This window comes from Eretmochelys imbricata, chromosome 11 (assembly GCF_965152235.1).
Source record: "Eretmochelys imbricata isolate rEreImb1 chromosome 11, rEreImb1.hap1, whole genome shotgun sequence".
Taxonomy (NCBI): Eukaryota; Metazoa; Chordata; order Testudines; family Cheloniidae; genus Eretmochelys; species Eretmochelys imbricata.
In genome coordinates, this window is record NC_135582.1 from 57,189,430 (window position 1) to 57,204,790 (window position 15,361).

Consider the following 15,361-nt stretch of genomic DNA (forward strand, 5'->3'; position numbering starts at 1 on the left):
TGACTATGCCCTGGGAGGTCCTTTGTCTTAGCTTTGGATTGTCCCTGACAGCTCCTTTATTTTAGATGGAACTGAATAAGGGCAGAAAACATCCACCCCACACACTCCCATTGCCCTTGGTTTTAACGGTGTGCACATATGCAAGCTGGAATGTGGCTTTGTGTGTTAGGTACATCCTGCTATAGTACTCTCATTGAGACTGAAAGTGCAGCACTGAAATTTCTAGGTTTAACAGGTTCTGGATTTAGGTAAGGCAAATAAACTGAAAATTGCAACTAAAACTTAAAAGGGCAGTCAAGTATTTTATAGTTAACTTTTTAAAATCCTCTAACATCTGTGATACTCTTTTAGAAAAATACCATTTCCCTCTACTTGTGGAAAGCATTGTTTTCCCACTCCACTGTCTCTTAGACCACAAACCATAACTGATCTGCCAGGTTTTCTTCCCTGTTGTTTATAAGCATCATTGAGAATATCACCAGTGAAATTAGCAGAGTTCTAGAAATGCAATGTTCCATTAAGAACAGACATAAACCCACGGTATTTTACAGTAGTAGTATTATTTGCTAACAGTATAACTCTAGAAAGAAGCAAAAGATATATAAACATGAGTCTGGGAAAACCAAAGGATTATACAAATGCATATAAAGTAATGTAGTAAATTCAGTCTTTACATTTGTTTTAATTATTTACAGTTCCCTCCAATACAAGTTACTTACTTGGTCACATACATGTGACCTGAGTGGCTCCATCTTCCTGCTCGAACTGTCCATCATCCAGTTCCTTTAACACACTATCGCTGCTATTGAATCCTGAGAAGCTTTCATATGGGGCAGATCCCTCCTTGATCCAACATGGTTTAAAAGGAGACAGATGAAACTCATCAGGTGGATGCCCACTTTCTGCAGGGCGAGATGTAGCTGTGTCTAATCCAATACTTCTGCTAGAGACTTTGCCTTTCTCGTCACTTCTGAGCTGCCTTGTGGATTTCTTCTGAAACACAAGAGATGTTTGAGCATTGAGTTAAATAGAACAGGCAAAAAAATGAGTTAGAACCTGGATTTCGGAATGAACAGCTAAAAGGATTAAAAAGGTTCCACACCAAAAAGGTATGAATTTAATTTAAGGAGTAGTTACAGAGGAGATTTATGTGACACCACAGGAATTTTTTGTTCCAGAATATAGCTGCCCTACATTACAAACTCCTTTGGAGTATAGAAATGAGAAATAAATGTAAAGAATAAAACTTAAGAAATAATTTATTCAGTTTGAGAAAGAAGAAAGTAATTGCCTCAGATCAAAAGGCAAGCAAAGACACTGTACAGGACCAAGGTTAGAGCAAGCACACAGGACCCATGTTAACAGAAAGTAGCTGTTATATTATTTATCACTTACATAGCACTTTACAGATTCAGAGCCATTTACAAACATTAACCAACTATTTCTCATTTCACCCCTATGAATAGGCATAATTATTTCTATTTTGTAGTTGAGAAAACTGAGGCATGGATAGGTTAAATGAGTTGGCCAAGGTCACACAAAGTCAGTGTCAGAGCCAAGATGAGAACACAGGAGTTCCTGACCCCTTGTGCCATTCTCAGACCATTAGACAGAATTAATTCTCTCCTATACAGTTTGAACTGCACCCCTTTTTCCTGCACCCCTTCTGAAACTATTAAAAAATGTCCCTTTTGGCTAAAGGAAAGGGATGTGGAGGTGGTTGATACATGACAGACTGTGAATTAAGACGAAAGGGAAGTAGTGGCCCCTGGAGAAAGAGAAGGGAAATAGGTTTTGTTTGGCTGCCTCAGTGAGGCGGTGGCAAGGCCTGCACGAAAGGAAGGAAGAAAGTAAAATAAAACTTTGTGTATGGGTCAGTGTCAGAGCTTTATCATTCAAGGTTGCTTTTCTGACTTAGCTGCACCACCCTCTGAACCATTTGCCGAGGGAAACAAATGTTATAACTCTGATTAGACAAAAAACATTAAAATAATATGGCCCTGTAATCCAAGAGGCCATTGAAATATTACACCTCTTCAGGTAAAGTAAGGAAATCATGGGCCAGACAAAACTCTACCATCCCATCATAAAGCCTGAAGTGGGGGAGAGAGGAAATGGACAGTTCCTAATTAATGCTTTCTTCAGAGTGGGGGGGAGGGGGAAGGGGGCCTGTGGAGCCACAGGACAAGTTTGGGGCATTTTCCCCAAAATCGTGCAGATGCTTGCTGCTGAGAAAAGTAAGCTGCATATACCAGCTGCTATCTGGGGTCGGGCTTCCACACCCTTTGCAGTAGAAGGGAGGACAGGGGCTGATATTTACAGTGTTGCCAACTCTCATGACTTTTACTATGAATGCTGTGATATTTGGTGTTTTTCTTAAAGCCCCTGCTGCTAGAATCATGTTATTACCTGGTAATCTCAACTTTCTTAGAAAACAAAAATAAAGTGCATTTCTAGCCCTTATAGTTGCAGAGAAAATCTTAAAACTTGTGAACCCTAAAGACTCCAATATGAGAAAGCAAATAAAAAGAACCTCAAAATTACTGATTTTAAAATTTCATGATTTTTAAGCCAATCTCATGGTTTCTGGAGCTTGACTCATTATATTTAAATGATGGAATAGGCAATACTAAGGCTGTTTATTTACTTTGTGTCATTCAGCCAGTTTAAACACTGAAGTAACCTAGTCAGTTTCACTTTCTGACTGTCAAGGGCTATATTGTGCTGGAATGTTGAGCTGCAAATGCTTTAGGGGGATGTTTAGACCCAAACAAAAAAACTGTTTCCATCAGAATTTTATTTTTAAACAACAAACAATTCTCTTGTTTTCATAAAGCCTACATTTTGGGCCTAAAGAGGTTTCTTGAAAAACTACAGCTTCAACATAATGCAAACTTCACAACAGCCATCAGAAAAAAGACATAGGAATAAAATATAAGTCAAAGTGTAATCCTCAGCACCATGGAGGTCACCTAGGTCTCTCTAAGCAAAAAGAAACATTAATTTGCCAGTGTTTAATACCTCACGTATATCAGATTATAACTAGCCCATGCAAGGATCACCTTAATGAGAATTTATTCATGAAGGGTTTCTAGGGCAGAGGTTAAAAATGGAGAATGCTTCAGATCTCAATAACTGAGTTTATACCTGAAATCTATCTGCATAGTACATAGCTTGAGAGACAGATTACATTAGTCAGGCAGAATTAGTAAACATATGGATTTCATCCCTTAAATGGAGGTATATAGAGTTAAGAATTGTTTGGTTGCTAATCCATGGTCATTTTGTTGAAATGATTTATCCTTTATGACATTTTGTCTCTTTAGTCAAGTTTAAGATTTAGACAAAAATCAGGTTATAAATGGAAAAAACAGGAAAAGTTTAGAAAATGCTATTCAGCTCCAGACTGAACCACTTACTCATTCCACACTGAAATGACTTCAGTGCATTGAGATTTCCTGCTAGAGAAACAAAACATTCATCAGTGCTAGAAGGGGCATGTGTATTTAGATACTGAGTTCTTTTATGTTTTAAATACACTGGTCCCATATGAGAATAGGTAGATACACATCAACTATTCCTTATTTACAGACTTCCTGTACATTAATATTTAAGCCAAGGCATTCAGATTACAATGAAATAAAAGAATGGCTACAGCACACCCTCTCCTTATGGTTCTTTAACTCAAAGGATGTAAAGGTCATCTAACTGCTGATTGTCACAAGATTAGGTGATGCAGAGAATTTAAACAGGTGAGTACAAATGTCTCCTGTCTTGAACTTCAAGCACGTTTACAAGATTGATCAGTCACTCAGATGGATTATTTTTAACAAACTATATAGTTTACTTGGCTTGTAAACCTCTCACAGTGGGAACCTGTCTTAATTGTTCTATAATTGACCATGAGCAGCTATGTTGCTTTATAGGTCATGGTGAAGATAATAATAATAATTAACAGTAGTGTGTGTGGTGTATTACAGATATACAGGAAGACAAGGTCCTTGAGAGATTATTTACAATCCAAATTATACATAATGCAGAAAAAAAAACACAGGGAAAGGAAAAGTTCAGAAAAGTCACATAGTTTGGTTTGTTAACAACTAACACTGATTTGGAACGAACAAGATGTCCTTTTAAAAAATTTAATGAGATAAATTATTAAGAGTTTAATGTCAGGCATGAGAAGAGTAAATAACAGGATTTGAAGAGTATAACTGAGGATGTTTGGCGTACTGGAGGAAGGAAACTGTTCCAGACAAAGGGGCAGTGTGAAAAAAGTTGCAAAGCAACAAGCTGGAGACAAAAGACAAAGGGTGCATTAAAACCTGAGGTGCTGGCAAAAACTAAGAGGAGGAATATGTTGAAGCCTACTGAGATGTAGGCAAGGGCGACAGCATACAGAGTCTTGAAGGCAAGGAGTTCATACTTTGAGTAAAGAGACAAGAAAGCAGTGAAAGGATTAAAAAAATGCAAGTATGTAGATGAAGAGAATGTGACATTATTGGAGATAACAATTTGAGCTGTACATATTTATTTAAGTGGAAAGGGGGGGACAAGAGGCAAGGTGCTTTTGCATCAACAGTTTTAGGTAATGATTTTTAGTTTCATACAGAAGCAAACTAGGATTTGAAATCAGGGAATAAAGAGTGATAGAATGAGCCTTAACTATAGAAAGTTAGATGCAGGTTTCTGGAGGATATTAGCAGTTGTCTCAGTAATAGGTTGCATTGTGGTTTTTTAGTTTAGTTTAGTTTTTCCCCTTCTTGACCGGTTTGCATTTTATTTCAATTTTTCTGTAGCAATGCAGTTAGTTAATAAGTGAAGCAGTACATGGATGAAAACAATATCTTGTATATAGCCTAAAAGCTATTATTTAGACTGAAATATTGTTTCCAGAGTTAATCACTTCTCTGGTTGGATATCCTGTAGCTTGTTCCATCAAGAACTTTGGAAAGCCTTTCAGTGCACTGCAACCATACAAATTCTGCTGGTATTCCACATCAAAAAGAAAACTTCATTCTGATCTCAAAACTCATTGAGAAGAATATGCAAGTGATAGCATAATCTTTAGGTGAGCTGTGTGACAGGACATGTTACCACATGAAAAAAATGTGTTAACAATAAAAGGCCTAAAAGTAGCCCCTGCAGCAGCTGAAGTTCAGCTGCTCCCTGTTTCATTTGGGAAACTCCCTCCTTGTAGCAGCACTATAAAAGGCACATTGAGCATTATACAGCTGGTGGTAATAATCACATGCTGTCAAGGGCCAGAGTTGCACCAGCAGTTGCAGATATGGAGTGCAGTAAATTCTGGCATCCACACAGCCCCAGCAGGGAAGGCAGGACAAATCCTGCACTGGTGAGCTCTCCTTTGCCAAATAGCTTTGCAAATCTCTACCATGGACCTTCCCTTTTATTTTCTTTCTGGCTTTCATGTGCAGGTCACACTTTCCCCCTAGCTAGATTTGCCTCTACTTTGAGCTAGCATTCTCAGCCTTGTAAGACGCTGCAGAAATGTTCATCTGTATCCAGCCCCAAATTAGCAACTTCACAGATAAGCATTATTGTAATAGTTTTGTGTGATATAATAAGACAACTTCCCTTTGTCCATCTGTGTTGACAACTCCATTAGCCTCCCAGAATCTCAGGCTCACCACCTTGGAGTCATATTTGAACCCTCCTTGTCCTTCTCTCCTCACATCCAAGCTGTCACCACATCCTGTACTAATCTCCCACTCCCTCTCTGATCCTGGTCCATGCCTGATTATCTCTTGCCTAGACTAGCATAACTCAGACCTCCTCCCAGACCTGAAGAGCTCTGTGTAAATTCAAAAGCTTGTCTCTCTCACCAACAGAGTTGGTCCAATAAAAAAGGTATTAACTCACCTCCCCTTCTACCTCCTCTCTCTGACTTTAGCCACCAAAAGCTGTCCATATTCAATTATCTCCTTATACTGACTCAGTAAGAACATAATCTTTACTCACCTCTGGGGTCTGGGTGTTTGAATTCCACATAACAGGTCTCTGAAGGAAAACAACTTGCTTTGTGGCCAGATTTCCTTCACTGCAAATTAAAGCAGATAATTTTAGTGTTTTTAGAGGGAATAACATTTATTTGTCACTTGCTTTTGATTTATCTAGACTTTCAGGATAACTACATTTTATGATGCACACACAACACATGCTATAGAAGGCGTTGGTAGTATCGCCTATAATTAAGGTTGTCTAACACTTTCTTGTATAGGCCCTGTTTTCAGTTGCTTTTAATTTTGCCAAACTTTAACCATTTGGGCTGAAAATTTCCATGCCAGTCCTTGTGTTGGCCTGAAGTTTTTTGGAAAGTTTTAGATGAAATAATGCAGTCATTTATGAGGCAGAGATTAGGGAAAATGTTGTCTTGCCCATGTTAAAAAATTCTTACAAACTCCTTTATTGAGAAGCTGTAATGATGCCATAGGTTAGCGCAGGGACTTGAAATTTAGCTGATGGTGGTGGAAAAATGGGGTGTCCTTGTGGCAGGAATGTTCCTTTTATTGCCCCATGAAAATCTAAGATATAAACTTCTGAAAAGTGCAGCTCACACATGCCGAATAGAGATTTGTTAGAGTTTGTCAATATCATTCTCCAAAAATTTTGTCTGCACTTAGCATTCCCCATACTCTCACAGCTCCTATGTATCGACTATAATGAGCATGCTCCTTCTCCACAGAACAACTGAGCATGCTCTATCCCCGGGTTTGGACAATGGAGAGGAGGACTTTTCCTTCAATTAATCACTGTTCCCGGCCGCTGGGGGCTGTTGTGGCACCAGAACCGACAGTAGAAAGATTTTCCCTCTCTCTCTCTCTCCATGCTCCTGCTGCTAGTGCCTAGGCAGTGAAGAGGAAGCTACCTGATCTGAAGGAATACAGAAAGGTGAGGAGCAAGTTGGGGGTAGGGATGGATCGATGCAGAGGGGATCAGAGAAAGAGAATAGTGGGTACAGAGACAGAAGGGTCTATAGGTCACTAAACCACACTCCCTCTAAAACCTGGAATCGAATCCAGGATTCCTGAGTCTCCACATTCCTCTGTTGTCAAATAGCTGTTAAACACACTGGCTAAATCTGCCTCTCATCACCCTCTAGTGGCTGAGTCACATAGAGGATAATAGCCTACTATTGCTGCCAGTTTCAGTTAGCTCATGTGGTAGAAGCCTGTATACTCACAGACAATCTTAAATCTGGCATTTCCTAATTTTTTAGTACTTAGTTTTGCAACCTGAACATTCATATAGTTTGTTTTTGTATGCAACACACACATATACACACACATCTATGTAAATGCATTTTGTACGTGTGTGATTGTGAACACCTCTAATAAGTTTTCACGTCTGAGAATGATTAACTTTGAATATTAAGACTTTGTCATTTATTCTTTTTTCTCCCCTGTGACATTCCCAAACCAACTATCACCATGGCACTTTAACCTTCCCAAAGATAGCTGGGGAACTTGAATCCTTCTGAAATGATTTTCAGGAGTGCTCACTGGATTAGTAGGCAGGGGCTGCTTTGTGACTGATGTTGACTGAGCAACAATTTTTATTATGCATGAAGGTCTCTATGGGCTTGTCCACATAGTGTGGTGGTGCACATCAGTGCACAATTCTAATGTGCTCCCATGTGTTGTGCACTAAGTGGCCCGTGTAGACCCTGCTGGTGTTCACTAAAAGTTCCCTAGTGTGCATTAATGTAGTACTGTTTGAAATGGGTCTATATTAACACGCACTAGGGAATTTTTAGTGTGTGCCAGCAGGGTTTACACCGGTCAGTTAGTGAGCCACACGTTGGTGTGCATTAGAATTCACACCCCTCTGATGTGCACTACTGCCCCACATAGACAAGCCCTAATGTATTGGCTACTGTGTACTACCAAGTTCTTATGTGGAACAACAACAACAAGAAGTATGAGAAGAATCACCAGCATTTTCTAAGATACATGGCGAGTGCCCAACCTAGAATATCAATAGTTATTGATGCAATTAATTTATACATAACTCAGTATTTTTAAAGATGGCAGCGGATAATGGGATTGACTCTAATCACCTTTTAGCATGACCGTAACTCCCAGCGGTAAGGGGAAAAGAAGGATATTTCTCATTCAGGATAGAGTTCATTTAAAATTGCTTTGATAGAAGAGCTATTTTATGCTTTCAGGAGGAGATGTTAACAAAAACGCCACATTGCCATTTTCAAAGCACTGTTCAGATAAACGTTTGAACTTGAATTTATTTAAAACATCCATCTGAGATTTAATTCCAACAGTATCTTTCTTCATGATGAGCTAGGACATGCCATTATACTATTTTTATATTATTCAGGACTCCTCTGATTGAAAGAAGTCAGACAGTTATACTTATTCTGCATTCTTTCTTCATTATAAGCATTTTTCTTTGCCCACATATTGTATATACTCCAGGCTGTTGTTTCACTACATGAAGAAATTAATTAGCTCAGATACTTGTAAAAGAAATAAATGCCATGTATTTTCTGTTATTCCATACTCTGATTATTATACACTGGACCAAATAATTGTGTTCTCAGGTACACGGGTGTAAATTTCAGTTACGGTGGAGTACCTCCACTGACTTCAGTGAAGATGCTTTGCATTCACACCAATGTAAGAACTGAGCCTTTCCTATAATTTAAAAAAAAATTGGACTCAAAAGAGGAAATTCATCCCTTCTCACTGTGTTTCTGCCTTCTCTTTATTCTTTAAAAGAGAAATGATCCTAATCATCAAGGGATGCACAAATCTCAAAATGTAGCTGAACTCCACAGCCACCTGTGTACTCTGGAACTCAGCTCTTCAGTGATTCACTTACATGGTAGCATGCTAGGGAGAGAGGAGAGTTTGTGATTAAGTACAGTGGGAATCTATGGATCAAAGTAGTAGCTGAAATACAACTGAGCCTGGATTACCTATACCCTGACTGTGGGCTGTGAGGTGGAGAATTTTATCTTTTCTTTTGCATTTACTCGGGCTTTTCATGGGAGAGTACAATTTCACCCACACTAAATGTTATGTGTGTATTTATTTTAACACCCCAGTGATTTTCAGGGCAATTTAACGTGATCTTAACAGATGTCTGTGAATTCACTACAAAGCTGAGACATCTTTTGTGGTTGACACTTAGGATCTCTCTGTGGCGCAGCAGAGTATCTTTGATGTGACCTTTGATTTAGCTGGAACAGCCCAATAGTTTCTAGGATTGCCTGCACTATGTAACATTTGAAATTATTTTCTATTTGTTCACATGCTGCCCAGATTGTCTAACTAGTACAATACTGTCCTGTTATCAGCCTGCCAAGATAAGCTGACTTTAACGAATCCTATGGCTCATGATTGTCAAGGGATGCTGAAAGTATGAGACACCGGTTACAGTGTATCTTTGTTCCCCTCACATGTTCCTGAAATGTAAAAAGCATATTGACTTTTATTTGTATGCATGCAGTTAAATATAAATGCAGAAGCAAAGAGAGTTGGATGAGTAAATTCCACTTCAGAAATTGTTATATATTAGGAATTATCTACTATAATGTTTAAAGATATTCAAAATGATGAATCCATCTTACTGGAAGTTCCAAGTGTCAGTGTTTCTACTTTAGCACTTTACTGCTATAGTGTTAACATTCACGTTTCAATCTTTTTAATGTTGCTCGTGCAAGTCAATGGGACTTTCTTTCTTTCCCCTTCCTTTCTCTAACAAACTTATAGACAGACACAGTTAAAACCAAACACACTCCACTGCACACAATGCATCCGATGAAGTGAGCTGTAGCTCACAAAAGCTTATGCTCTAATAAATTTGTTAGTCTCTAAGGTGCCACAAGTACTTTTTTTTTTATGGATACAGACTAACACGGCTGCTACTCTGAAACTTCTCCCCTGGGGAGAGGATCAGAGAACAGACACATGACAGATATTAGTCACGTTGCTTAGTGCAATGCTGGAAAGTGCTCAGATACTAGGGTGAATCATATGGTATACAACAGAATAGTGGTCCTAAGTCATTTAGGTGCTTTTGAAAATCCCATGCTAAATGAATTTACTACTGATGAAAGGTGCCAGATGGACAGCCCTAGTCTGGTGGCCTCTATGAAATCACAAAACAGCTGCAGCGTGATCTGTAGGAATGCAAGTTGCCCCACTACTGTACATAAACCCTACCCACAATGGGCTGCCTGTGTGCTGAGGGGTCAGTTCTGTCTCTGCCCCCTTTGCTGAAACTCTGCAGTGGAACCATGGCAAGGGCACATTGTTTAGGATCTTCCGTCTCCAGTGAGCGATGGGGTGGACTCGGTATTTGGCCTTTAAAGCTGTTTCATTCTGCTGGTCTACAGACTCAGTACTGTATTGGTTCATGTTCAGAAGGAAAGTTTTCACAACTATAAGAGCTAGAAACTTAATTTTTAAAAGCAATTAAAGCTTACGTTTTGCAGAAATTGATAAGGCCACAAGATAAGTGCTGGTACCACCATGGAAAGGCCCATTTTGACCCAATCCAGGTCTTTAACAAATGTCCTCAGATTCCCTTTGTGGCTCTGTATCTGCTTATACTTTAATGAATAGAAAACACTGGAAATGGCATATTTTGCTGGTGACTAAAAACTGTTTCTTGGTAGGAACTGGGCAGAAACAGGGCCAATGTGAGAAGTTTGCACTGCTACTTCTGTGGATAAAAGGTGTCAACTGAGCAGCTATTATAAGCTTTAAATCCACAATAAAATAATAATAATAATAATGGCTCAGACCATTTCCTATGTGGGAAATACTTTCATAGGAAACTTTTACATAGGGGAAGAAGAAAATATATTACTATTTTTGGAATCACCAGATACCAAACAGTAACATAATTATTTTTGCTGTATACAAATCCGTTCTGGATAACATGCAATGAGGCTTCTATGTGTATAACAAAATGTGCTGAAATATCTGGGAGGGACACAGTATTTTATCCGTAGCACCTGCCCCCCAATAAAAAAAGGTTGAATATCACTTTAATGACTGATTCTGGACTTAAGTAAATTTGTCCACTTTTAATAAAGCGAGATAAATGAGCTTCTGTTCCAAACTCACCATTTCCTTTATTTAATGATGAAATCCCTACACTTTTTTTTGCGGGGGGGCGGGGAAGAGAGAGTAAAGGTCCCAGTTGTCTATGCCCAGGTGACTACTACTGGAAGATAAGTGGTAAGGTGGAACAACAGCATGTACAGCCTTATTTAAAATGGCCACTGCTATATATCGGTGACTGTTTCACATACTCATAGTTTTGCCTTTGCACACTTTTCTTGGATGGGGAAAATAAACAATCTTAACAGACTCTGTGTTGAGGAATACAGCCCTCTGGAGGGGATGAAACTGTCAGTTTCCCCACGCTACTAATGCTTCTTGATCTGGGAGTTGCCTAGCTTCATGACCTCCTTGAATTAAGAGGAGAGTCAAATACTACAGACCTCTGGTGTGACCAACCAGTCTGTTTCTCAGGGTCTTCATGCATCTTGGTTGGGATTTGGTCTGAGAGCTTCCTGGCTCTTACTCCCTGGAGTAGGGAGTTAGTAGCTCCTTCCTTTGGAGAGTATGTATGCACTGCAGTTGGGAGCGTGATTCCCAGCCTAGGTAGACAGACACATGCTAGCTGTACTTAAAAATAAATAAATAAAAAATAGCAGTATGGATGTTGTGGCACAGACTAGCCCAGGGAGACATGTGGGCTTGTACTTGGGTATAGGCATGCCCCAAAAGGCCCCCACCCACACACTTCCCTCCTGCTTAAATGCCTGCCTCAAGGATACGAGGTGGGAATCCTCTCTTTCAGGTTGAATGGTTTCTCTAGCATGGGGCAGGGCCTCTGCCTGATTTAGAACTTGTACATCCCATCTTGTATACAGGAATGGAAAAACAAATAATATTAAGCTTTTAAATGTTTAAACTCTGATAAAGAAAAGGGGAGATGGTGAATGCTGGGTAGGTAACAGGCAAACTAACAATTTTTAAAGTCCAGCCTTATTGAAATGCTGCACACAACAAAACAGCCATGGGCTTAATTCACAACAGAATTGAATGACAGTGGGATGGCCACAGAATTTAAATTAGAAAGAGAAAAATACATAAAATGAGCTATTTCAAGTTTTCCTCTCATTCCCAAGTTCCCTCTTTCTCCTGGGCCCAATGCATTATGAGAACTTAGGTTAAGTAATAAGTGACAATACACTAATTACAGCAATGTCATTTTTTTTGCACTATATTTGCATTCTGGTGCTTGTAGACTGTCTGTCCTGCTCATTTTCAGGGACTGCAGTAATCAGTGAGGGGAAATAAAGGTCACTATAAAGTAAAGCTGCTGAAATCTCTGTAGGGGAGATGTTTTTCCTTTTTTTTCCCCCCAGTGTCCTTTTTGGCAGGGTGGTCATGGGAGAGCAGCACAGAGACTATTTTGTTAATCCCACTGGCAATTTGTTTGTCTGTTTATGGTGTGTGGGCAATAAATTTGTCGTCTTAATACACATATGATCATTAAAGCAGTCCTTTAAAAAATTATGGAGCTCGTTAAGGTTGCCACCAGCTCTGATACTAAGATACTATTTGTCATGCTTGAATATAGTGTATGTGGGTGATACTATCATGCAGGATATTTCAAATGTTTAAGATGAAGTTTAGGGACGTTTCCTAGGAAAAGAAGGCAAGAAGCTGGGTTGTAAATTCTAATCCCAAACTCAGTTTGTTTATGATCCTGAAAATAATGCTGTGCCATCAGTTTGAGTTAAACAACATTCAGGCTTTCCAACAATCGTGGATTAGTTTGGAGAGTTCAGCCTCTCTGCTTTCAACTGGAGAGTCCACTACTACAACAGGGAAAATTCTTCAAAAAATGATGCAGAAGAGATTTAATCCTAGACCCCCAGGACTCTGTTAATCATGTGAATTTAGAGTAAATCTGTATCAGTAACTATCGCAGCATTAGGCATTGTTGGGTAGATTTCCCCGCAAAAGCTTTATCCACCAGTAAGAAGAGAGGCAACACATTTCATTCCTAAAATTACTAATAATATTATCCTGAGCATCTGAACTTTTGGTAATTCTCAAGATCTGGCAAATAACTTCTGAGTGTGAAAAATGTTTTCTTACATTTCAGGTTTTATTTGTAAATTACCTTTTTCTTTAATAAGCAGTCCAGAGAATGCTAATACCCTTTACTTCATATTCAGAATGATTACAAGTCTTAACTCTATTTTTGTTCTTGCCCTTACCAAGGTTCAGTTGACCCCTCAGCTATTGCTATCAGAATAATAGCATCCATCAGTATCTCAAATATTTTAAAAAGTCATGTCAGGTATCCATTTCTCCAAGACACTCTCCACTGTACTCCAACAATACAATCACAACAATGCTGATCCTCTGTGGCAAATACTGTACTAATTACTACAAAGTCACTGCTTGTTTTTCAAACGTCATTGCACAAACATACAGTGCTGTAGGTTTTAGGTCCTGATGTCCAGCTTCTCTGCTACGGTTTTAAACAGCAAAGAAAACTGTTTTTAAGGAAATATTTCCTTTGTCCCATGTGACCTTACCCTCGAGATGGGGAGTTAGAGGAGAGGGCAGTCTTGCCAGACTCTGCTCATCACTCCCTTTCACAGATCTGAGACAATAATCCATGAACTGCTGCTGTCATGCCTTTATAGGAGCTTTTATTTTGTAAAGTAGAATATCTATTGCAAAAACAGGAAAATTATTAAAAGTTCCAGAAGTTGAATCTACAACTTCAGTGTATCACACCACACTGATTCAGATCAGAACCACATGACACAGAAAAGAAAGCCCAATCATCACATGATAAATCTGGCTAGAACCCAACCCTGTTTTCCTTAAATGTGAGTTTCTATGCTAACATTAATGGAAGGAGGATCAGCCAGTTTTATTAATGTCAGCTTTGAGACCATCACATCTCTACAAAGAAAAACAAACAATGAACATTAATGATTAATGCAGAGAATAGATTCTGTGTGATAAATTGGGACAAGAGTGAGAGAAAATAGAAAACTTTTAAAGAAGAAATTAAAAATGGAAAGCAGATTTTGCTGTAAACTAGTCTTTGCTTTTAAACAGAGTTTCATTAAGAATTATTTTATACAAGTTAACTTTGTTTAAAGATACGGAGAAATCATCTGCCAGAATTCTTAGTGCTCTACTAAATAACCTCCCAAAGTGCTCCATTTAATGGAGATAAAAATGCTAATTGTGACTGTTCTTAGCAGTGTAGGCTATTAGATACTGTTTCTGAAACCTGTTAATATTCTATCTTGGTTTTGAGGTCAGAGTTCAAAGTCTGGGAAAAGGAACAGCTGTACAGACCTCATAGAATGCTCTTCTGTATTCAGACTTTTAATTTGGATTCTTAGGATAATCTGATGATGGCATAATGTCTATCACACAAATACTAGCTTTTCAGGAATTTCCTCTTTTTTAAAAGATAGCTATATTGAGACCTGGAAATAGCAGTTATCAATATAAATTCTACTCAGACTGATGGGACAACACTTTCTTCTTTATAACAGTTTTATCAATTCACACTGTCCCTTTATACAGGGACTTAAAATGAATCTGATAGGCACTATATAAATGTAAGTGAATTTCTTCCAAAGGCACTTCACCAGACACCTCTACAACATGCTGCAGCTGAATTGAACAAAAAATGGTTATGTTTTATACAGCAAAGAAAAATGTTTTTAAAGAACTATTTCCTGTGTCCTATGTGACCTAACCCTCGAGATGGGGAGTTAGAGGAGAGGGCAGACTCGCCAGACTCTGCATATCCCTCCCTTTCCCAGATCTGAAACAATAATCCATGAACTGCTGCTGTCATGCCTTTATAGATTTAAAAACCTATGCATTAGAACAGTGGTTCTCAAACTTTTGCACTTTCACATAGCATGCTTCTGAGTGCCCCAGCCCCCTTATAAATTAAAAACACTTTTTATATATTTAACGCCATTATAAATGCTGGAGGCAAAACGGGGTTGGGGTTTGGGTTGGAGGCTGACTGCTCGCAACCCCCCATGTAATAACCTCGCGACCCTCTGAGGGGTCCTGACCCTCAGTTTGAGAACCCCTGCATTATAAAGTGTGTGTGTGAGAGAGAGAATGAGTGAGAAGGAATTATCTGAAGTGACAAAAAAAAATACACAACTAGTTTGCTATGAAAATAATGATGAAACATGGCACACTCATCAAAGGAGATGAACAGGCTCAATTTTCCTGGATTAGCACACGCCTTAATTTGCTATAAAGAGTATGTACCTGGTTTTATGGTAGTGTTGTTT

The 15,361-nt window shown here is 38.8% G+C and overlaps 1 protein-coding gene across 1 annotated transcript in view; it reads right to left on the reverse strand.

Annotated features, from left to right (window-relative positions):
* Positions 1-723: 723 nt before the first annotated feature.
* The window catches only part of RFTN2 (raftlin family member 2), a 48,736-nt gene continuing 34,098 nt past the window's right edge, over positions 724-15,361 (reverse strand). Inside the window, exons 8-9 of the mRNA XM_077830514.1 lie at positions 5,983-6,061; positions 724-993 (exon numbers count right to left, since the gene is read on the reverse strand). Of these exons, the coding sequence (XP_077686640.1) occupies positions 724-993; positions 5,983-6,061 (349 nt within the window). The remainder of the gene's footprint in view (positions 994-5,982; positions 6,062-15,361) is intronic.